This window comes from Vombatus ursinus, unplaced genomic scaffold (assembly GCF_900497805.2).
Source record: "Vombatus ursinus unplaced genomic scaffold, bare-nosed wombat genome assembly UNPS02014768.1, whole genome shotgun sequence".
In the NCBI taxonomy this organism is placed as follows: domain Eukaryota; kingdom Metazoa; phylum Chordata; class Mammalia; order Diprotodontia; family Vombatidae; genus Vombatus; species Vombatus ursinus.
In genome coordinates this window covers 8,940,766-8,964,661 of record NW_020954546.1, presented here as the reverse complement: position 1 = coordinate 8,964,661, position 23,896 = coordinate 8,940,766, and the positions used below count along the sequence as shown (strand labels likewise).

The 23,896-nt window shown below is 44.2% G+C and overlaps 1 protein-coding gene across 7 annotated transcripts in view; it reads right to left on the bottom strand.

The window, feature by feature from the left end:
- Window positions 1-23,896, bottom strand: part of YEATS2 (YEATS domain containing 2) — a 104,346-nt gene that overhangs the window by 78,338 nt on the left and 2,112 nt on the right. For 6 of the 7 annotated variants that reach the window (XM_027861803.1, XM_027861801.1, XM_027861800.1 and 3 more), the window contains 5 exons: window positions 6,801-6,922; window positions 5,690-5,787; window positions 5,499-5,591; window positions 3,827-4,075; window positions 2,236-2,351 (listed from right to left, as the gene is read on the bottom strand). In XM_027861803.1, the coding sequence (XP_027717604.1) occupies window positions 2,236-2,351; window positions 3,827-4,075; window positions 5,499-5,591; window positions 5,690-5,787; window positions 6,801-6,900 (656 nt within the window). In that variant the 5' untranslated portion in view covers window positions 6,901-6,922. Of the gene's footprint in view, window positions 1-2,235; window positions 2,352-3,826; window positions 4,076-5,498; window positions 5,592-5,689; window positions 5,788-6,800; window positions 6,923-23,538; window positions 23,600-23,896 lie in introns of those variants that run through there. The other variant, XM_027861802.1, reaches the window with a different exon arrangement.

Genomic DNA, 23,896 nt, shown 5'->3' with positions numbered 1-23,896 from the left:
CCTTCTTTGCCTATTTTCCCAAATAGTGTATATAGTATTGGAATTAATTATTCTTTAAATGTTTGACAGAATTCACTTTTAAATCCATCTGGCCCTGGAGATTTTTTTCTCAGGAAGCTCACTGATGGCTTGCTCAGTTTATTTTTTCTGAAATGGGGTTAAGTATTTTATTTCCTCTTCCATTAATCTAGATAATTTACATTTTTGTAAAGATTCATCTATTTCACTAAGATTATCAAATTTATTGGCATACAGTTGGGCAAAACAGCTCTTAAATATTGTTTTAATTTCCTCTTTGCTGGTTGTGAATTCACCCTTTATGCCCACACACTCCACATTCACAGAAAGCACACACATTAAAGAAGAGAAGGAAAATTCTCTCTTTGCCCCTTCACTACCAGCTGGCCAGCTAGGAGTTGACTTGCACAGATCTGTACACCAGATTTATCTGGCAATCTCTCAGGCATGAGGACTCCTAGAGTTCCCTCCCCCCAAGACAGTCATTATGAAGGGATAGAATCTGGGGTCCTGACGATTATGAGGAAATAACACGTGAGAATTTAATCAAGTACCAACTCGAGTCTATGTTGGCTTCCTCACAGTGCTAGAAATTAGTATCTCTTTCACGGGCAAAACCCAAAGTCACAAAGTTTTAAGTTGTGTGAAGAAAGTAGAGATCAAGGCACATCAGAGCGTCTTCTCCACTGTCCTCCAAACAAGACCAGGAACAAAAGCCTATATCCATAACCACACATTTGAGTGGTTAAAGCTGTGAAATATGTCGATTCCTATTTTGTTTTGAAATTTTTAGTCAATGGATTCTTAATCTTCTTCAACAAATCTAATGAAATATCTGCAATGTCTAAGGTTGTGGTAAGCATGCACTGGTGTTACAATTACCCCAACAAAATGGTCACCCTCTGGGGAGGGGGAAAAACAACATGGAGGCAGAGGAGTAAATACAAAAACTCTATAGTGTAATTCCAAGAGGGATGAGCTGAGCTGGGCTTTGGGACACCAGGGATTCCAAAGGCAGCAGACAGGAGGAAGGAGTGCATTCAAGGCAGGGAATCTTAACTTCAAGGTCAAGTTGACACTTTATGTGAGATCATGGTGAGCACAATTAGCTAGCTGCTAATTACAATTTTTGCAAAAGTTTAACTTCAGAGATGGGTCACTGTAGAACTCCCAATCCAGAATGTGTCTTTCCACAAAGGAAAAATAAACAGTTGTGCTGACTCTGGTAAATCACGGGAGCCTCTCTGAGGTTCAATTCTGCATCTTTAAAATGGAAAGGTGGGGGCTGGACTGGATGGTCTCTAAAGCTCCTTCCAGTCCACAGATAATAGAAACATAAGACGCAGAACACCTACAGCGACAGTCCAGTTTCATTAGCTCCTTTTCTAGGAGAAGACCCAGCAGGGTCCTGTGACTTGTCAGGTGGCAGAGCTAGGATTCCCATACAGACCATCGAAGTGCACAGCCCGCTCTCCTTCCACTCTCCTGTGCACCCTTCAAATGGTACCCACTTCTTGATCATCACTGGCATCATGCCCCATTTATGGAGTACTCAAGTGTCAGAAAGCATTTTCTTGAGAGCCAGTTAATGTAAGAACACTTGTGCCCCTTTTACAGATGAGGAAAGAGGTTCAGAGGGATTTGAGTGACTTTCCTATTATCATTCAGTATCGGCACTAGAATTCTCACCCACTTCTCCTGAGCCCAAGTACATCACTCTTCCCACTAAAGTGGGAGAGATCATCTTTCTATTCCTCATTATCTCTGAAATGTGCTGGCTTGGTAAAATGGGGAGACACAGTCCATGGGAAAATAAGCAGATATTTCCGATCCTGTATTTAAATTGTTGAGGGACCTGTGGCTACCCAGGCCAATTGTCCACTCACAGACAGGAGAGAATCTGTTACTTCCTTTGCTTTTTATTGCTTATGCAGAAATGTATGCAGCATATAGCTAAATGTTATGTATGCCCTGAAGGCCTGTTACCTGGGAGTCAGGAGACCAGGGTTCCAGTCACCATTTTGTCCTATCTAGTTGGGAGGCTTGACTAAATCACCCTCCGTACTTCAGTCTCCACTTCAATTGTCAAAAAAGTTTCCCCAGCGCCATCCTTCTACAACTCAGATTGCATTATTTCTACTCCAGCCTTAGTAAGTGCAAACCAAAGACTAAAAATGGGATGGAAACAAAAGCTTCTGGGTCCAGCTGCATACTCACTTCGACACATTGCCAACTACTATGGTTTTCTTCACAAAAAGTCGTGAAACTTCTTCTGAAGTGAGATCAGAATTCTGCTGGTTTGTTTTCCGGGAACTGGCTCCACCACTGGGGTCCTGAAAGAATCCACAACAGCTACTAAGTGATGTCCAACACTGTCAGAAAGGGCAGGAGTGTAGGAGAAGCACCTCTGTAGAGCGCATTCCAAAAAACTCGCTCTCTAAGGTAGAAAGGGGTATGGCGGCAAACACTCTTCTGCTAATCGGAACAGAAGGCAACCTTTCTTTCCCCGCCCCCCAATTTTTTTTAAAAGTAGCATTTGTCAGGTCTCCAGGTCCAATCAATCCCTGCATGCAGTGGGCCTAGCACAACGCCTTATATCTGAAAAAATGCTCAGGAGCTGAACTGAAGAACATATTAAAGTAAATGAGCAGCAAATAATACACTTGAGACTCAATGGTATGGCTGAAATATTTGGGTTTGATAAAACAGTTTTCCTCCTGTGAAATTAAAATATTTGCTCGCTCTCATTACTCTGCTGTAAGGAGATCTTTTCCATTGGCCAAATGTTCCAGATAATCAAGATCATTTGGTCTTCTAGCATCATTTGACTATGTAACTCTTTAAAAGACATCTTCATTAAGACCCATGAAAATCTGAAACCTATTTTCATAAATGTTGTTCCTCAAATGAGAGAACTGACTATTTCAATTTCCATTGCGGTTCTTAACCTTTTTGTGTTACAGAACCCCACTGGAAGTCAGGTAAAATCTAGGAACGCTTTCTCAGAATGTTTCCAAAAAAAATGAAGTTAGAGCTTAGTGAAAAGAAAGATGCGATTTTTTTCCCATCCAAGTCCATAGACCCCTAAAATCTATCCACGGCTCCCTTCTGGGTCTGTGGATTTCAGATTATGAACCTCTGATCAAGAGTGTAGAAATCATAGCATGCAACTGGCAACAATTATGAATTTGTTTTTAAAATAAACTCTACAGACAGGCAAGTGGTATAACAGGAAGAACACTGGATTCAAGAGGCCCTGGTTCCCATTTCATCATTACCCTTTATGAGCTGTGTGATCTTGGTAAGTCACCAAGTTCAATTTTGTCATTTAGAAAATAGAAATAATACTTTGCCCTCCTGACCTCCCAAGCTGGTTGTGAGGATTTGTTGGGATCATTTACACAAGAGCACTTTGCAAACTATCCAGTACAGGGCAAGACATAATGACAGAAAATCAACCCCCATGAATCACTGACAGGACTTCCCTGAGTGCAGGCTGAAGGCTGCAGTGGCCCCCATCAGGCCCACCGGGCAGCGCCTCAGCCTGGGCCAGAGCCCCGGACACAGCTGCCACATGTCCCAGTCCCACACACCTGGCCCACAGCAAGGAGCATCACGGGGCTTGGGTCTTTCCCTTTTTAGACCTAGGACTCTGTACTTTTAAGCAGCTAAAATGCCTAAATCTATTAAAAGAAACATCTTGCATCATTTGATTCCTAGAAATCTGGGACATGGAAAGGATTGCCCAGTTCATCTGTTATTGCCCTACTCTTTTGTCCCCCAAACCACCCTTTAATCTTAACCTTACCCGCACTGTATTTCTGCCAGGCCTCAGAGGCTCCATACTGTTGGACAATCTCTCCTCCAGGTCCAGGTTGCTGCTATTGTCTTTGTCAGATAAGAAGTCATTGTGTTGAGATAAAGAATCACTTTCTGAATAGTTAAGAGATGGCGTTTCTGATCTCTGATTAGCAGGAGATGATGACCTTGATGGCGATTCCAAAAATTTCTTGATAGCAGGATGATTAAAAACCATGGTGTCACAGGTCTTTGATCCCTGCGAAAGCAAAACAAAACAAAACAAAAAAGCAAAGAAACAAAAAACCCCAGATACTTTTAACTAGGTCCAAGAAATTAAGTACGTTTGAACATCTTCTAACGAACAGCAACACCAGAACAAAGTATACAAGAACAATTTTAACCCACTTTCATAAAATCTGACAGCACTAAGCAGAAAGACATGGGAATATATATTAGGGAACGTGTCCTTGCCACCATGAGTTCCACAGATACATTAAAATCTTTGTGTACAAGTTTTTAACTATTGGCCAGTTCTTTGTGCTGTCAGCTGGAGCTAAGGGACTTTAAGCCAGAAACTTCGGCATTGTCCCCAGCCATTTGAGCATCAAATTATATTCTCAACGCACAGGAAACTGACTGGATTTTTCAAACGTCAGTTTCTTCAAGGCAGCACTGGGGATGGCATCCTCCCCTGTACATCAAGGTCATAATGAATGACACAAGCCTGGAGTTCACTTGGTCAATGCTCACCCTCACCAAGACCCTTCCCTCATCCCCAGGGCCACTCTTGTAGTGGCAGTGGGGGAAGGCAGGTAAAGTCATGTTTATCTTAACTGAACTAAAGCTGGTTTTCCTCAACACAAATGTGAGGACATTCAGATAATCAAAATGACAATCTAAAAGGAATTCTTCTCTTTCAGCGGAATCCTGTTTCCTTGGCAACAAACCCATAAAAATAAAATTTCCATAAATAGTGTTAAGAAAAAAAAAAAGAAGAAAAGGAGAGGAGACTTATTATTTCACAATAGAAAAGTTTCCAGAACTCTAAGTGGGAGCCAGAGATTCTTGTTCTATTGCTTCTTTGTCAAAAACACACTTAAGGCTTGCAAACGGGGCCGAGCTGTCAGAACCAAAAGCGTCATTCCTAGGAGTCTGAGTTCATCAAGGAAACACTTGTTTCAGAAGCCAACTGCTCTTATACCCCACTAATGTCTCCTAAGAGGGCAATGAACAAGAGAGGCCCGACCCAGAGGAGACGGGAGGTGAGAAGCTTCTATAAAGGATGGGGTCTAGACTGGGATGAAGTCTGAGTGCACATTCACTACATGAAGTCAGGAGAAAGATTCAAGAGAAATGAGGCCCCTTCTTCCCAAAGAGGGCTATTCTCAACTTGGTGTTTCCATACCGAGCAGGACTGTTGACACAGACGATGCACATAACAAACAGGTGGTTGAATGAGGCTGAGTGAAGCTCTTCCTGGGTCTCCCAAGCACTCAGCCCACGGCCTGCCAAATAGTGAGGGCTAAATCGACCCTTGCGGACGGATGGAAGTAAGCCACAGCTCCACTTAGGAGACCAAAAGGTCCCAACTTTAAAGCCAAAAATGACCACACAATCCAGGGAACACCAGAAGGCAAAACTCAAAGGTTCTCTAGGTGGGGCGGGGGCAGGGAGTTTACCTCCGAAGCTTTGAAAAGACCAGCAGAAGCGTAGTAGTTTGCCACTATGCAAGCTCGAAGTTTATCCATCATTCTCCGGGCCTCAATCAGTCGCTAAAAATAAATTTTAAATGTTTATTTCTTTAAAAAGAGCAACAAACAACATTGAACTTTCCACTCCACCCCTAATGAGAAGCACTCGTGATTGATACCTGATCTATGACTTCAATTTCATGCTCCTTGTTCTTCATTTCAACAGCAAACTGCTCCTTAATAATCGTTTCGATCTTCTGCACAGCAGCATCTCGAGCTGTCCACAGAACAAAACCAGAACAACAGTGAAACAATTCTGCTTTCTCAAAGATCCTTGGATCCAACTCCGAAAGCACCAAGACGACGGCTCTGCAGGAGACGTTTCTGAGCCATCACTCAAGAAAAGGGAGAGATGGCAAGAAGGGAAGCACACCTGACCGGACAGGTAAAGAGCAGTGGTTCAGGTTGGTGGTGGGCAGACTAACATCCTTGGACAGATTTTCTTTTCAGCTAGAATTTCTTTTTAAAATGCAACTAGGATTGTTCTCTTTTCACCTGGATTTAGAGGACAGTGTTTTGAGTACCTAAATTCTGCCAGTTCAATGACTGTATTAATCTGTTGGATTTTACAATCCCTTCTCTCCCTTCTTCTAAAAGTATTCCATGACATCTATTTTTAAATCAAATTAAGTTAAGATAAATTATTTTGTGATCTGGGGAAGCAAATTTTGCAATATCAATTCAGATATTATGCAAACTGGGATGATGCAAAACTCTAGTTGAGATCATTACTCTAAATCAGCTGTTCTCAATTATCTAGGCAACCTTCAACAAGTTAATCTTTCTGGGTCTCAGCATTCTCCCTCTGTAAAAATCAGGGAAGGGACTGGATATTGCTAGCTAAGGTCCATTTCAATTAAGATTTTAGGATTACAGTTACCTGGAAGCCACAGAATGCCTGCCTTGATGCTAAGATTTCCTCTGGCCTGGCAGATTCCATTCCTGGCACAACTTCCCACATCTGCATCCCACCTCCCCACGTTACCCTATTATTTGACTGTCACTTAAGGTCTGAGCCTCAGTTTCCTCCCCTGTAAAATGAGGGAACTGGACAGACCACTAAGATTCCATCCACCTCGAAGCCTTCAGCCTACAGCGAAGCATTCCTTGGCCGGTTTCTCTTAGGGAAGCGTCTGTGTCAGTTTTCCCCAAACCCAAGTCTAGTGAGGTGAGGATGAAAGCTGGAGTTCGTTCTACACGTAGAAGTTCCAGTGACCCCGAGAGCTCTACCTGAATCCTCCATGGCTCGATGCCGTTTGTTTGGGGGCGCCACAGAAATGTCCTCATAGTCGGGGTCATTTTCTTTGAGCGTTCGTTTGATTCCGGACATGATGACCTGCAGCTGCTCCTTGCTGTGCAGAAAGAGAACGGAAAACGCTGCCTTTCAGAACATTCCCAAAAAGAAGGCCGAACAACTGGCCCAGCCAGCTTTCACAGTGCTCTCTAACAGAAAGCCCACTGCCCTTGCCCTCCACAAGGGTCTCCAGTCAGTGCACCGCTTTCCAAAGACCACTTCCCCACGCCTAGAACACAGTCTCGTGCAGTTCCAAGGGGGAGCAAAGACTGGCAGATACTTCTCAGTGAATGCTCAGACCCCACACGGAAAAGAAGCAGGTGGCACAGACAAGCCTATCTCTGCCTTCAAACGAGCCTGAGGACGCCCACAATCAACAGGAACTGGCTCCATCTTTCCTTATTCCAGACTTCAGAAGCAGCTGGAGTCTCTTCTGAGCTCTTCTGAACAACTGCGGAATGCCAGGGGGAAAGAAAGAAAGAGGGAGAAAGAACAGAATTGGGGAGGGAGGAGAGAAGCAAGCATTCCGGGATTCCCTGGTAGTGTTTTTAATTTCTATCTGCTTTGCACTAAATACTTAAGATGCATCTGGTTTTAGGTGCCTGCTAGAACTGAAAGGGAGGGGAGGGGAAGAGCAGAGCGGCCTTCACAGTAGGTCAGGATAGAGAACCTCAGCTGGGTCACTGAGGAACTCACTCCCCACAACTACTGTTTCAAACCTTTCCCTCTCTCCAGAGTTCCCCAAATGCCACCTTTACAGTGGCTGTAAACGGCTCGAGGGCAGGGGCTGTTTCTTTTGGTTTTGTACCCCCAGGGCTTAAGCACAGTGCAAGGCCCAGAGTGAGCACTCTTCCCTCCTCCTCCATCCCTCCCTTCCTTCCTCTAGCCACTGCTTGCCTTAGACATGCCATATCCCCTACGAGAACCTGAATCTCTGTGTCATGGCATTAGAGATTTAGAGCTGGAAGAGATTTTAGAATCCATCAAGTCAACTCTTGTCCTATTTTTTGAAGATAAGGAAACTGAGGCACAGAGAGGTTAAATGACTTGCCACACAACTACTAGGTATTAGAGGCACTATCCGAACCCAGGTCCTGCCGACTACAAATTCAATGTCTTTTCTACCACCCCAGGGCCCGGCACATCATAGGAGCTAAACAAACAAATGTTCTCTAACTGGTGAGTTCTACTTCTGCCATTTCACACAAAAACCTTTAAAACACACGAAAATAGCTACCCTGTTCTTTGTTCTCTTTTCCCAGCCAAGTATCTCCAGTTTTGTCAGCGGTACGGCTCCTCTCTCTGCTTGGCATGTGCTACCCTGCCTGGGTCCCTCCCAGTATAAACTCCCTCCTCTAATCTCCCCACTAAGCCTTACTGACCCCACCTCCTCCAAACTCTTCTCCCATCTGACTGGAGGGCCGGAGGAGCAAACTCGGCCCAAAAGGGCAGAAACGAACTTTCAACAACTCGCTCCACTTTGCATCTTCTGTCCTACCAGGTTTTAACTGCAGGAAACAAAATGCCCCCCAAACTGGGTACCACCTGGTGTGGCCCCCCCCTCCCCCAACCACTCTCCCACCTCCTTCTGTACACGTCTCCCCACTTTAGATAGGACACTCCTGAAGGGCAGGAACTGTGTTTTTATTCATTGTACACCTAGAACTTAGCACAGTGCCAAGCACACAGTAAGGACTTAATAAATGTTTATTGGGTTGGATGTCTTCTGCATGGCTTCAGATCACTCTTGCCTCTGGACAAGCATAAGTTTTACCCATGTTCCACATAAAGAATGCACTCGAACTTCCAGGTCAAGTGACCAATAAGATGGAAGACCAGACATTGTTTCCTATCCTCTCACCCCTCAAGCCTCTCCCAAATGGGCATTATGCACAAGAGATAAAGCACTTTCGGTTGTTTTATCCCATGGTTTAGGACAGAGGGCTCAAACACAAGGCCTTCAAAACTTCCCAGTACTTAGAATCAGATTAAACTGTTACCTGGGAAATGTTTAACAAAATAAATAAAAATACAAGATAACACAGATAACGTTAATTTGTGGTTTTCTAAGTCAGTATGTCGCTACAGGGATTCACTTCTATTTGAATTTGACAAGAATCCAAAACAGGGTAAAAATCCAACGAACTAACAGAAAGCTAATCTCTCACATCTAAACTTCTCCACTGCCCACCAGGCTCCAGCAACAGGATTACATAAACCTGTCCACAGGCTTGCAACAGAACTCAATTCTACTCCTCCCTCTTCCAGCCACAACCCCAAAGGCAGAAGCTTATCCTGGCTAACACAACAGCATGGGAGTGCTCTGTGATGCAACAAACCTCAGCCCGAGATAAGAAACAGGGAACTGGAGAAGGACACGCGTATGTCTGTTTGGCACTTCATTAAGCCTGAGTCAGACGACTGACAGCCAGCTGAGTTCACTGTCTAATGAGAAGTCTCTTAGGGCAAAGACTGAAGCCAGGACGTATGGTGCCTAGCATGGTAAGAGCTTGAGATAGCCGACCTGGAGTCCTCAAGAAAACCACAATCAAATGAGCAGTCAGAAAGTGAGCGATAAGGGAAAATAAGAAAAAAAGACTGTGGGGCAGCTAGGTGGTGCAGTGGATAGAGTGCTGGTCCTGGAGTCAAGAAGTTCAAATCTAGCTTCAGATACCTACTAGCTGTGTGACCCTGGGCAAATTATCTGCAAAACAGGGATAATAATGGCACCCACTTCCCAGAACTATTCTAAAGATCAAATGAAATACTACTTGTAGAGTGCTTAGCACAGCACCTGGCACATTTTAAGAGGTATATAAATGTTATTATTATTATTATTACATTGCTCCTAAGAAGGGTGCTGGGCTTTCCATGGAAATCATTAGTTAGCAAGTAAACACAATTAGAAGAGATGAGACCAGGTGGTTTGAACAGTATTCTCACTCAGCTATTTATTTTACTCTAGCATAGTCCCAGGACCCTTTCTATCTTCTTATACCTCCCCATGCTCCCCATACTCTGCAATCCAGTGACACTGGCTTCTATGCTCTTCCTCACACAAAACACTGGGCATTTCACTGGCTGTCCCCATGCCTTACATTCTCTCTCTTCTTCTACCAGCCCTCCTGACATCCTTGGCTTCTTTCAGGTTCCAGCTGAAGTCCCATCTTCTACAAGAAGTCTTTACTGATCTTCTTTGAGGCTAACACCTTCCTTCTCTCCTTTATCTCCAATTTATCCTGTGTGTGTGTGTGTATATATATATATATATGTATATATCTTGCTTGTACACAGTTATTTTCATGTTTTCTCCCCCACTAGAGTGTGAGCTCCTGAAGAACAAGGACTATCCTTCACCTTTCTTTATATCCCCAGTGCTTAGCGTAGTGGCTACTTAGCATAGTAGGTGCTTAATAAAGGCTAAATGACTGGCTGACAGGGATTACTGCTATTAATGCACACATCTCATTCTTCTACAAGATTGTAATCTCTTTGAGTGCAGAAAAATGTGTCTCTGTGTGTGTGTGTGTGTGTGTGTGTGTGTGTATCCCTTGCACCTCAAACAGGGCCTACTCGACAATTAATATGGTCACAGAAATGAAAAGTGCCATGGTCACTCAGTCCTTGAGGGGAGATCGATATAAAGTGGCCACATCTTCGCACTGCCTCCAGAATCCTACCTAAGCTCTTTCTCTACTTTTGTTCACAAGCTGAAGCACAAATTTTCTCCCACCTTCAGTAATGAAACATCTTGGGTGTGACTGCTCCCCCCTTCTCTTACTTGTAGAGCTCAGGGTGAAACGGATCACAGTCATTAATAGTGAGTCACTAGTTGATACAAAGGACTCAAGGAGATTAACTGATGTGTCTGAGTACAGACACTTCTCCCTTTACGGTGGACCATTCTCCAGACCTCTATGTAAAGGGATTTTTACACACTGTAAATTTGCCCAGGAAGGTAAGGAAGGGAGAGAAGGAAGCAGGAAAGGGATCCAGACCCATGGCCACTAGCTGCCACATGGTTCAGGGACACATGGGGGCCAGGGGCAGAGAAGCGAAAGCAGGGGCTTGCAGCAGAACGGTGTCTCTTCTGCTTTCACTTAGAGAGTTTATTGATGTGAGAGGCCGACGAGTGCTGATGAAAGGGGCAGGAGCAGAAAGAGAGCACAGTAAAGTTAACAGTGCTTTTTTGGAATGTGGATTTCTTTCAGAATTCTTTTAAGTAAAGTCAAATCTCTGTAATGCAAATTTACCTAAGCAAGAACTGTATGTACTGTCTTGTCCAGTCTTTTATACAAGAAATCCATGGTGGGCAACTTCCTGATGGGAAGTACCTGTGAACCTAGCTCTCCTCATTCTTAAAACAGGGATAAAATCATCTAGATAGAGCAGGGGCCTGGAAGGAAGACCCGAATGCAAATTAGTTCTCAGACACTAACTGTGTGCCTCTGGGCAAGATACTAAAAGGACCCACCTTAGAGGGTGGTTGTAAGGGTTAGATGAGATTTGAAAAGTGCTCAGCACAGTGCCTGACGCAGTAAACAGATGCTCCATAAATGCCTGTCCCCTTGCCCCCTTCCCCACTCCTTACCCAAACTACCTCACATGGTAAGAAAGCCAGGATCTGCAGACATCTAGACGTCAAACATGAATTTAACATTTGATCCCAGAGGTACTGATGAAGTTTACTGAGTGGAGTGGCGGAGGGACCAGGCTAGAGCGGGCATGGGAAATGGCATGATCATACCTGAAGTGTAGAAAAATCACCTGGGCAGCCTGTGGAGGATGAAATGGAATAGAGAGAGGTCTGAAATAGAGAGACCAGCTGGTGGACTACTGCAGTCATCTCAGTGCAAAGTGATAAACTGGAGAGTTGAGGGGGAGGAAATGGTCATGTCAGTGGAGAAGAGACTCAATGTTAGAGATTCTGCGAAAGGAGGATTGACAACTAAGAGGGACAAGCTGTTCAGAGTTAAGCCACAGCCTGGAACTCAAGAGAACCAGTCATTCTGCTGCTGTGGAGTGTGGAGAAGCCCCAAGATAGTTCCTGTAAACAATCGCTAACAAGCCCTTAGAAACACCAGGCAAAACACAAACACACGGAAAGAGCCGGCAGCAACAACTCTCACCCCAAACATCTTCCCCTGTAGTGGATGCCACAAAAGTGGGAAATAACTACCCTGGAGCCTCCGGTAGCACTGTCCTGGGGCCACTCCTTAGATAAAGTCAACTTACAGCAACCTGGAGCCACTTCTTCTCCTGCCCTCTTATTATCTGATCTCTACCTGAAAGATTCACCTGGCACTCGAGTCTCACTTGGAACCACAGACTCGGGCGAATTTGCATTAACACCTCCTCCCCATTAGTGTCCATCTACACCACCTGTGAGTGAGAAGGCCCAAGAAGCCAAGCTCAACCACTGCACAGTTCTAAAACTGGCCCTTCTTCTTTCCCATTTGCCCGACAGCTGACTTTATTTTTCATCAAACATAGTTCCTCTTTAGCCCATTGGAAAGCCTGTGACAGAGAGATACAGCACTTCATCACATCCATCCTCTCACTGATGTGGTATGAGCCTACAGGTTACAAATGATACTTTCTCATTCTGTACTATTCTTGTCCATACAACAGAGTAACAGTTCAATTAGGGGCAGCGAGGCGGCGCAGTGAATAGAGCACGGGCCCTGGAGTCAGAAGGACCTGAGTTCAAATCCGGCCTCAGACATATAACACTCACTAGCTCTGTGACTCTGGGAAAGTCACTTAACCCCAATTTCCTCACCAAAAAAAAAAAAAATTATAAGTATCTATATTAAAAATCTGGGTCTGTTTCTTTGGCGCATCCTCTGCCAATAGTTTTTACCCTCCCTTTCATCAAGAAAGCAAAGATCTGTTGATATTTCTACCTCATCAAAAGCCTCTCTCAGCTTAGATACTTAATTTAATGATGAGTTCTTTCTCTGCTACCTCTCACCTCTTCCAACTTGCTGTTGGCCTGTCTGCTTAAAATCCCTGCCTCTTCTCACATAATGACAACCTGGCTTTTTGACCCTTGACTTACCAATGGGCTGAAACTGCTGTCTCTAAGGTACCAACACAGCTGACCTACCTACCAAATCCAAAGGCCTTTGCTTGGTCCTCATTCTCTCTTTGGAGAACCCTATCATCCCTCCTCTGAGGCAATTCTCCCTTAACTTCAGTGTCACTCACTGCCCTCTCTTACTTTCTTCCCCTCCCCAAATGACTACTCCTTTCTCCATCTCCTTTACTGGATAATCATCCATATCTAGGTCCCTCAGAATGTGTGTCCTTCCAGGTCTCCAACTTGGGCTCTTCTCTCTCTACCATCTCCCTTGGTGAGCTCATCTGCTCCCAAGGGTTGAAGTGTCCTCTCCATGGTGATGATTCCCTAAACTATCTATTCGGCCATCATCTTTCTCCTCAACTCCAGCCCCCGGTGATATCAACTGCCTCCTAGACATCTCTTCCTGAACGTCCTGAAGGCATTTCAAGTTCAATGTTCATCTCCCCCTTAAACTAGCCTCTCTCCTCCAGAAAATCCCTCATTTCTGTTAAGTACACAAGTTCACATCCTCAGTACTATCTGTGTCTCTTCCCTCTCCTCCAATCAGTCAAGTCTTGCCGATGCCACCTCCGCATCTTTCATCCTTTTCTCTCTATTCCTATGGCCACAACCCTGGTTCAGATCCTCATAACCGAGACCACTGCACCTGCTCCTAAGTGGCCTCCAGACTTTGAGGGTCTCGCCTCTCCAATTCATAATCCAGAGCTGCCAAGATAAAGCTGGCTTCCTAAAGCCGGCTCCAAAATCTTCAATGGCTCCTTTCAGCCATGGCCTCCATGACCTGGATCTCACCTATCTCTCTAGGTTTGTTTTTATTATTCCCCTTCAAGCGTACTTCAGACAAACGAAAGCTGTTCCCCAAATTCAGCATTCTATTTACCTCTTGACCACATGCATTCACACCAACTGTCTTGAGGCAGCTGGTGTTTCAGTGGTTAGAGAGCTGGACCTGGGGTCAGGACGACTAAGTCTTAAGAGGAGTTGGGGGGGGGGGAGGCAGAGAGACTTGCCTACGGTCACATAACTACTCTATGTCACAGGCCAGACTGGAATTCAGTTCTTCCTAATCCCATGCCTGGCTTTTAACCCATCACGCCACTCCCAAATTGTTCTTGTACTATAGTCGACTTGGTAGCGGGATTTACAGACTGACCCAGTCTGGTGACCCTGGGCGAGGCACTTGTGCTCTCAGTGATCTAGATGGCACCCCTCTAGGAGGAGATGGAGCAGCTGTGCCTGGGAGGTCTTTAGGTCAATCCTTTTCCTTAACAGTGTTCTTTCCTGGACAGCAGGGAGTGTTTTGTTTTCATCTTTGTATGTAGCCTGCTGCCCCCTTCAAAGCATGAGCTTATTTCCTCCCATGGCCCTCAGTGAAGAAACAGAATAAGAAGCCTCTTCCACACGACAGTTTTTCAAACTCTTGCTGAAAGCTACATCGCCCACCCAAGTCTTCCTGTCTCCAGGCTAAAATGCATCCAGTTCTTCCCCCATATGGCAAGCTCTTAAGGCCTTTCCCATCTCACTGATGTACTTCTTGAACCATGGCCAAGATTCCAGTTGTGGTCAGCCCAAGGCATAAGCCAGCAGGACCAGCACCTGCCCAGCCTGGACACTCAACCTCTCAATGCGGCCTAAAATGGCCGTTTGGGTGGCTATATCCCAAGTCTGGAGGGAGCATACCATCAATGAAATGACAAATCCTTCTCGGTAACAAAGTATACAAGAGTGACCCACATTAAACTTTCAGGCCATTTTTTTCTTAGAAAAAAATGTCCCAAGCCATGAGTCCCCCCCTGAACTTGTGAAGGTGATTTTCTTGAATCCAATTTAAACACTTTACATTCATCACTACTAAATATAACCCAACATTATAATATGTCAGCTGTCCCTTCCAGTTTTCTGGGATCTTCAAATAGGATAAGTATTCCCGAGAAACCTCCCTGCTACTTCAATAAGTTGGGTTCCCAAGCCACATACTGAAATCCTGAGATGCTCAGAGTCTGATCATTAGATACAAGGAAGACCACTCCAATAGATCTAAGAGGCACCTCAGTAAGTAAAAGAACACCCTCAACTCCTACTCCACAAGGGCCAACTAAAAGTCACAAAGCTCTCTGATGACTAAAGTGTCACTTTGTCTTTCCTTTTCAAGTCAACGATGTGAGAGGAAGGCAGCATTTTTTTTTTGACAGCACTTTTAACAAACATTTAAAAAGCCTCTGGGGAGATGTCTGGCAAGTCCATCATAAGACATGGACTTACAGCTCCTCAGCCTCCCTTCACTCAAAACCGAGGAGGTAGAGTGAGAGACAAACAAAAAACGAATGCGAATAAAAAAAAAAGAATGTAGAAGAGCTCCCCATCAGCTTATCACCCTCAAATGCACATTGTGTGTAGGGGTCATGTAATGAGACCCAGGAATAAAGGAGAGACAAGCTCAGGGGTGCTTGTGAGTACCCCTCTATTACTAAGAGCAAGAAGATAGTCTCAAGTACACAAGACAGATCTTCTATGGAGGATTTATGGAACAATTTCCCTCCTTTTACAGTCAAACACCTAAAAAAAAAAATCTATCTACACCGATTGCCTTCACCTTTTCACCTCTGCCTTACTTCTTAACCCTTTTCAAATTGGCTTCCAAGGCCACCGCTGAATGGAAGGGGCTCTCTCCAAGGGCACCAGTGATCTCTCAAGTGTTAAGTCCAATGACCTTTCCTCAGCCCTAAACCACCTTGACTTCCCTGCCATGTCTGACACCGTCGACCACTACCTCCTTTTTCATCTTTCCTCCTTGGGTTTTTGTGACACTACCTGTATAACTGATTCTTCTCAATTTCTTTGAAAGGAATATCATCTATAGCCTATCCTCCTTATGTGAGTTTGTGTATGTGTATGTATACACACACACAAATATACGTGTATATATGTATATGTGTGTATTTTATTCACATATATATGCATATGTATATATTATATTGTATTATGTTATACTAATCTCAGGGCTCTGCCTGGGCCCTTTCCTCTTATCTCTATACTCTAGCTAGGTGACCTCATGAGTCCTTGCACAGGTTCAAGTACCTCTGTAAATGAATCACAAATTTACATGTCCATCCCTCATCTCTTTTCAGAGCTCTGGCCACGCATTTCCAAATGCCTGCAGGACACTTGCACCTTGATGTCCTCTAAGCATAAATTCAACATGTCCAAAACAGAACTTATTGTCTTTTTCTCAAAACACACCCTCCCCCAGGTTGAGGGTGGCACTATTCTTCCAGGCACCCAAATCTGCACCATTGGGGTCATCCTTGACTTTTCCCTTCTTCCAGCCCCCAATCCAATCAGGTGGCAAATCCGGTTGACTGCACTCCACCATCTCACCCATCTCTCCCCTGCTCTCTACTCCAGCTTCTCATCTAGATAACTGAAATACTCTTCTAACTAGTTTCTTTCCTAGTATTCACTCTACCCCTATCCCCAGTCCAGCCTCCAAAGCTGCCAGACAGATATTCCTCAAGCACAGGGCTGCCCATGGCCACTCCCCTGCCTAAAAAGCTTCAGCTGCCTTTAGCAGAAAAGCCCAACTCCTCTGTCTGCCACTGAAAGCCCTTCACAATCTGACTGCACGCTCTACCCTCTAGCCCAACCTTTGCTACTGTTCCTCACATCTCTCATCTCTGTGCCTTTGCCTAGGCTGTTACACATACCTAGAATGCACTCCTCCTTCACGGTTACCTCTCAGAAACCCTAGCTTCCCTCAAAGCTGAACCCAAGTGTTCCTACAGGAGGCCTTTCCTGCTCCCCCAAATAGTCACTTGGTCTATATTTTGCATTTACATGTACATGTTATTTCTCCCTAATTGAATGTAAGCTCCTTGAGGGCAGGCGCCATTTCATTTTTGTCTTTATGCCCCCTGTACCTAGCATGCCTGGCACAAAGGAGATGCCTAATAAATTCGTGCTGACTGAGGAAACAAAGACAAGCATGGCATTGTAAGAAAATCAAAAGGATCACAGATGCAGACCCTAGAAGCCCTGTAACCCAGGCCCATCAAGCTCCCAGCGCAGAGACACTGGCTTGTCACGGTCACTCAAGTGTCCCAAGCAGGCTCTGAATGTCTTCTCCGGTACCAGCTGCTGGCCATTCATAATAACCTCAAGCTGAGTTCTGGAAGGTTAAGGAGTGTCGTTCTCAGCACTACATCCACCTCCCTCATTCTTTCGCTCTTCTGTCACTGGTGATGTGGAAGCAGAGAAGACTGCAAAGGCCAGGGAACATTTTAAAAGCTTTGGCTTCCTTTGTCGCTATGGTCAAAGAACTCATCACCTACTAGCCAGGGTGATAATAGTGCAAATCTCCCTACTCAGGAAGGCTGGTCATTCAAGGGTCAAGCTCACCCTCCAAGCCGCTCTGGCACGGTAGAACCTGCTGGAGCTTGGGAAATCCGGGCACAACCTGACCAGCATAAGGAATGAGTGCTACCGGCAGGGACAATCCTGATGAGGGCAAGCCAGTAAATAAGAATGTGAGAATATAAGAATAGATTTGTAAAGTGCTTAGCACTGTTCCTAACATGTAGCAGGTATTTCCTTCCTGACTGATATATATGCATATACATGTCTGGATACACTTGAATATACACATGTAAGACCAAAAACCATTTCTCAATAGCTAAGTAGTCAAAAGATGTGAACAGTTCTCAAAAGACAAATTGCAAACTGCTAACAACCATGTGAAAGAATGCTGGAAATCACAAATAAGGGAAAGCCAAATTAAAACAACCCTGAGATTTTACTTTACACTCAGCAAATTGGCAAAGATGACAAAAGACAGGAAAAGGCAATTGTGAAGGGGTTGGGGCACACCAGTGCACTGCTGGTGGAGCTGTGCATCAGTGCAATTATTTTGGAAAGCAATTTGGAATTGTGCAAAGAAAACTACTAAACTGTTTCTACCTTGAGACTGAGAGATTCCACTCCTAGGTATATACACACCTCCCCCAGGAAGTCACTGGGGAAAAGAAAAAAAGTCCCCCCCCCACACCAACTATTGATAGCTGCCCCCTTTTCTAGGGACAAAGAACTGGGAGCGAGCGCTTTCCCATCCTGTGAGGAACAGGTAAACAAACTGCAGCCCACGAGAGTGATGAAATATGCCTGTACTCTGAGGAACAACAGAGATGAAAAAATACTGAGAAGCCTGGAAAGACTTATGTGAACCGATATACAGTGAAGCAAGCAGAGCCAAGGAAACAAAGACAAAACGATCATAACAATGTCAATGAAAAAATAACCACAAATCAACTGAAAGTGAATGTTACAAAATTACAAAGAATAAAAATGACCCCAAAGAAGAGATATAAAAGGACACCTCGCCCTCACGCCTTTGCAATGGTGGGAAGTCCAAGGGTGTGGGACGTTACATGTTATTTTCAGACTTCTTTGATACATTGATTGCTTTTGATTATCTTTCTTCCTCTTTTTCTTTCAAAAAAAAAAATAGTCTCGTAAATCACATAGGATGACTCTCTGGGAAAGGGGAAGGGAAAGGATATGGGGGAAATTTAAGTAATGTAAAAACAAAAGATGTCAATGATAATTAGAAACAAAACAAAACATAAGAATAAAAAAGTTTTATAAATATTACCAAAAATGTCTATCTAAAACCAAGAGTAAGTATTACTTATAATGGCAAAATGGGAAAAGCTTTTCCAATAACATCATGGATATTATGGGTAGGAAAGCCCTCCACTTCTACTATCCAACATCATTAGAAATACCAGCTGCAGTAATAATGAAAAGAAATTAATGAATAAGCACAGCAAAGAGGAGGCAAAATGGTCACAAAGTGCAGACAATATAGTTTGCTTAGTGAACCCTACAAAAAATTGAGACATCATCTTTGGCTACATAGAAGGGTACAAAATAAATCCACAAAAATTATCAGCATTTCTGTATCTTACTAACAAACCACAGGAAGAAAAAATAGGGAGATTCCATTTCGACGAGTAATCATGTGCACTAAATATCGAGAATTTAACCTAAGACACAAAAGAACAATTTAAAAACAGTTTTGAGGTCAGCTAGGTGGTGCAGTGGAAAGAGCACCAGCCATGAAGTCAGGAGGACCCGAGTTCAAATCCAGCCTCAGACCAAACACTTGACACTTACTAGTTGTGTGACCTTGGGCAAGTCACTTAACCCCAATCGCCTAAAAAATAAAAAAATAAAAAAGCTAACAGTTTTGCCAAAAATAAAAGATAACTTACATAACTGGAAAGACTTTCAATTTCCATGGCTTTGCCACACCAATACAGTAAAGGTAATAACACAACAAAAACTAAAGATTTCATGGTAGGCCAGTCAAACTGTCAAAGGTATACTTTACAGCATTTGACAAAATAATAACAAAATTCATTTAGAGGAATAAAAAGTCAAGAATATAAAGGGACATAATGGATAAAAGTTCGGAAGAAACAGGGGCTAGTACTTCTAGATTTTATACCCTACAAACAGGAGTTATCAAAACCATCTAATACTGTATAAAAACAGGGATGATCAGTAAAAGAGATGACATAAACCAAGACTTGGCAGTTGAAATCTATGCAGTGTTCAAAAAATTCGACACCACCAACTACTAGGGAAGGGGCTAATTCACAAGCCCTGCTGGGAGAACTGAAAAGCAGGTTGGATGTCCTCTCCCTAAAAAAGAGAGGTTAAAATCAACAGCTTGTAAATTACCTAAATATGAAAACTTGCTTGATTAAAAAAAAAAAATTAGAGAATGGAAGCTTACATTGTTTACAAATGTGGACAATCTTAATTATGTAAGATTCAAAAGCTTTCACACCAATAAATACAATGCTGCTGGAATCAGAAGAAAATACAGATTGGAAAGAAACTTTGAATTAAAGTTCCCTAATAAATTTAATTTATTAAATTTACGTGAAATTGACACAGATACTATAGGCAATTTTCAAAATAAGATATACAAACTCTCAATAACCACCTAAAAAATATCCCAAATCACTAATAAAAGAAATTCCAAATTAAAAAGGCCCCCTTCGGTGCTACCGGATGCCCATCATATTCACAAAGATGATTAAGTGGGAACTTATTACTGGAGAAGCTGTGGGAGACGGACGGCTACCCTAATTTACTGCTTGAAGGAGTAATAGATGGCTTCAGTCATTTTGGGAAAAACTGGAATTATGGCAGGTATGTAATTGAATTGTTTATACCATTGTCTCAGAAATACCATCACTACAACTATAGTCTAAGGAAATTATTGACAAGAAAAAGGAGTGGAAAAGAACAAGTATTTATTGAGCACCTACTAGGTGCCAGGCACTGCGTTAAGTGTTTTACATATGTTATCTTATTCACAGCTCAGAACAACCCTGTGAGGACTTTTATTATTTTATTCTAGACCCTGGGAGGGTGCTATTATTTTCTCCATTTTACAGTTGAGGAAACTGAGGCAAGCAGAGATTAAGTGACTTGCCCAGGGTGTCACAGCTGGTAAGTGCCTGAGGCAGGATCTGAACTCATTACCTGCTGACTCCAGCTCAGCACTCTCTCCACTGCCCCAATAAGGAATTCTGAGAAGCTTGGGAATACTGGAAGGAACTGACATAAAGCTAAATCAACAGAACCAAAAGAACAAGAACCAGTCTGGGTACAATAATGTCACTAAAAGGAAACCAAACCCCACGTCCCTGAAAACCAATTGGAGATCCAGAGATCTGACAAGATCAAGAGACCAGACAAGGACACGCGGCCCCTTAGGAGGACCAGAAGAACATTACACACAATAATGAGAGTATAAAGTCAACACTGAGAGGCCCCAAAATTCTGGTCCAATACAGATTGATGGTTTAAAAAACCTTTCAAGATCAAAACAAAAAAGACACCCAAGGTCTCCAACACCTGTGATTGGTGGTGTGTCCTTAGATGACGAGATAAGTTCAGTTTCAGGAATAGGTCATGGTGGAGATGTCCCCAGGGCAACTAAAGATGACAGGCTGGGACTCAGGTGATGGGGCAGACACTGACCTGGGATTCATCTGCATCAGGGCAAGAGCTGTAGTCACCAGAGGAAAGGAGACTGCCAAGGAATAGCATTTAGACAAAGGAGAAGGCCGAGGACAGCGGAGAGAGAAGGAACAGCTGTCAGGAGAACCCGGGTGCCCAGAATCTCTGAAGCCAAAAGGCAAAGAGCATCCAGAAGAAGAGTATGGACAAGAGAACCAACAGGAACCAATGTTTCAGGAAGGTTAAAAAAAAAAAAAAAAGACAAGAAGGTCAACTGAGTAAGTGGGACCTGAGGGAAGACATGGGCAGGTGAGGTCGGAGGGAGCGGTCGGAAATGAAAGGACAAATGCAGACAGTTTTTTCAAGAAGAGATTATTCATAGCACGACTAGATGGTATAGGGAGGTTTCCTTAAGATTGGGAAGACCTGATTATATCGAGTTCTACTCTAAAAATTTTTTAATCTAAAATTTTCAAATAAATATTTGCTGACCATCGCACTATTCTTCTGTTACTTATCTCTTAAATTTCAGCATCTATGTAGATACATAGATATGTAAACAAAATATAATATACTGTATAATTTGTTATTTATATGTATTATATATGATATTCTGTGTCTGTTTAATATTATATATGGTATGTATATACATTCATAAACACACACACACACACACACACACACACACACACACACACACACACACACACATATATATCTCTCTGCACACACATACATACACACATGTATAAAATCTCCTCATCTAAATAAGTTTTGAGTCCAGGGGCCCTATCTTGATGCTTCTTTGAATCCCCTCCTGGGCAGCCCAACCATGAATATTCAAAGTGGTCACTTAGGAAATATCAGTTGAATGACAAAAAATGCAGACTTTTAGGTACAGAATTCTACAGAAACTTAACCAAGACATAACAATGTCTAGGATAACCAAGCCCTGCTTATGATGCAGTTTGGCCTGTATTAAGGTCTTGAGAAATCAAGGATTTCCTGAGCATTTATTCCTTGCTGATGAGAGGCAGCCTGGAACCCTAGGTAGAGGGTGAGAGCTGGCCCCCTAGCCAGCCTGAATTGAAGGCTCACCTCCAACCCATCCTGGCTGGGGGACCCTAAGCAAGTCGCTTCACCTCTGGACAACTCGACCACACTAGATGTTGCAGAGAAGGTTCAACCTATGTAAGTAGAGGGAATTTCCTCACCAGCGAGTTCCCTCCATCAGCGTTCAGTCCCTCTTGCTAGTGTGGACACACTGCTAAGTACATGAGCTACAACAAGAAAAACCTTGCACGGTAGAAAAGAGTTCCTCACTTTGTGTGTGTCACAGACCCCATGGACTTCTCAGAACGTTTTCAAACACCTAAAACAAAACACACAGGCCTAAAAGGAAACCAGTTACATTGAAATAAAGATGTCATTTTTTTTTTCTGTCCAAGTTCTCTGACTCTTTCAGACCTGAAATCTAGCAAGAGATCCCCTTGAAAATCCCAGGTTAAAAACCCCTGCTCTAAGAGTTCATGACCCAGTTAGCCATGATTAAAAAAACAAACAAAACAATCTAAGAAGGGGTAAGTGAAGTGATAATTATGAGCTCCTGAACGCTGGAAGACCTGGACCTTAAAGGATGAGTGAAATGTGGCTAAGAAGAGAGTAGGGGTCCCACTTGGTCAGCGTACAGGGTAGTAAGGGGGGGCAGGTGAGGCCAGCCACAGCAGCACCCCAGGTGCCAATCTACCTGCCCCCAGGGTGCCCACCCCCAATGCTCCCTCAAGTGTCCCAGCAGACAAAAAGTCCATACAGACCTTACCTTCCAGGGGCTGAGTCTTTCCCAAGACATAAATATTTAGAGTAAATACAAGAGCCCTTCCCCCCTCCCACTCTGGGGAATTGGGAAGACCTCGGGACTAGGGATCATGTGCTCAGAGGGACCCCATCTAGGCCAGTTCCCCTCATTTTACGATTGAGGAAACTGAGGCCCAGGGCAGATTTGCCTGGGACTCACAGCTAATGGGTGTGGTGGGATTCGAATTCAGACTTCCCTGGGTTCAAATACAGCGCTCCATGCGTGCTGCCTCACCTCCTCCACTGTAAAAAGAGGGGGTTGATCCAGATGGCCTCAACTCCCTTCCAGCTCTAATAACAAAATCAATAATAAGAATAAAAAATAATCATGATAGCTGCCATTGACATAGCTCTTAAAGGGCAGCTAAGGGCTTTACAAATACAATCTCATGGACTCTCACAACCACCCTGGGAAGTACCAAAGAGGAAACTGAGGCAGGCAGTTTCAGTGACATCTGCTCAAGGTCACAAGACTAGTAAATGCCCGAGTCGAATTTGAATTTAAGTCTTCCTGATAAAGTGTGAACACACCAACAGGAGCACCCCCATGCGAGCAGTCTTTTGCCCTTTGACCTCCCCCAGACCTAGCCCCCTCCCTGGGCCTCAGTTTCCCCATCAGTAAAAGGAGAAGGTGGAACTCGATGGGATCCCTACAGGCTCGGGCTAGAGACAAAGACAAGAACGCCTGCCCTCGGGGAGCTTACCTTCTATGGGGCAGGGGGAGGGGTCACAGGACCAAGCGCACGCACGTTCCCTAAGACACACAAATACCGGGATCTCCCGCCCCCAGCCCCGCCTCCCGAGGAGGGGGAGGGGCGCCCGCCACGCACGCGCACACGCCTGCCCTCCTCCTCCGCCCGGACAATGGCTCCCGCGGGAGGGCGCGCGCGCGCACATGAGCTGGAGCAAGCGCCGCCGCCCCCCGCGCACGCGCAGAAGCCAAAGCAAGAGCACGCGTCACTTTGCCCCCCCTCCTGCCCCCCGCGCACGCACCCCCTCGCCCCCTCCCTATCCCGTCCTCACGACCCCCGGGCCTGGGCCCCGGGCTCCCGCGCGCTCTCC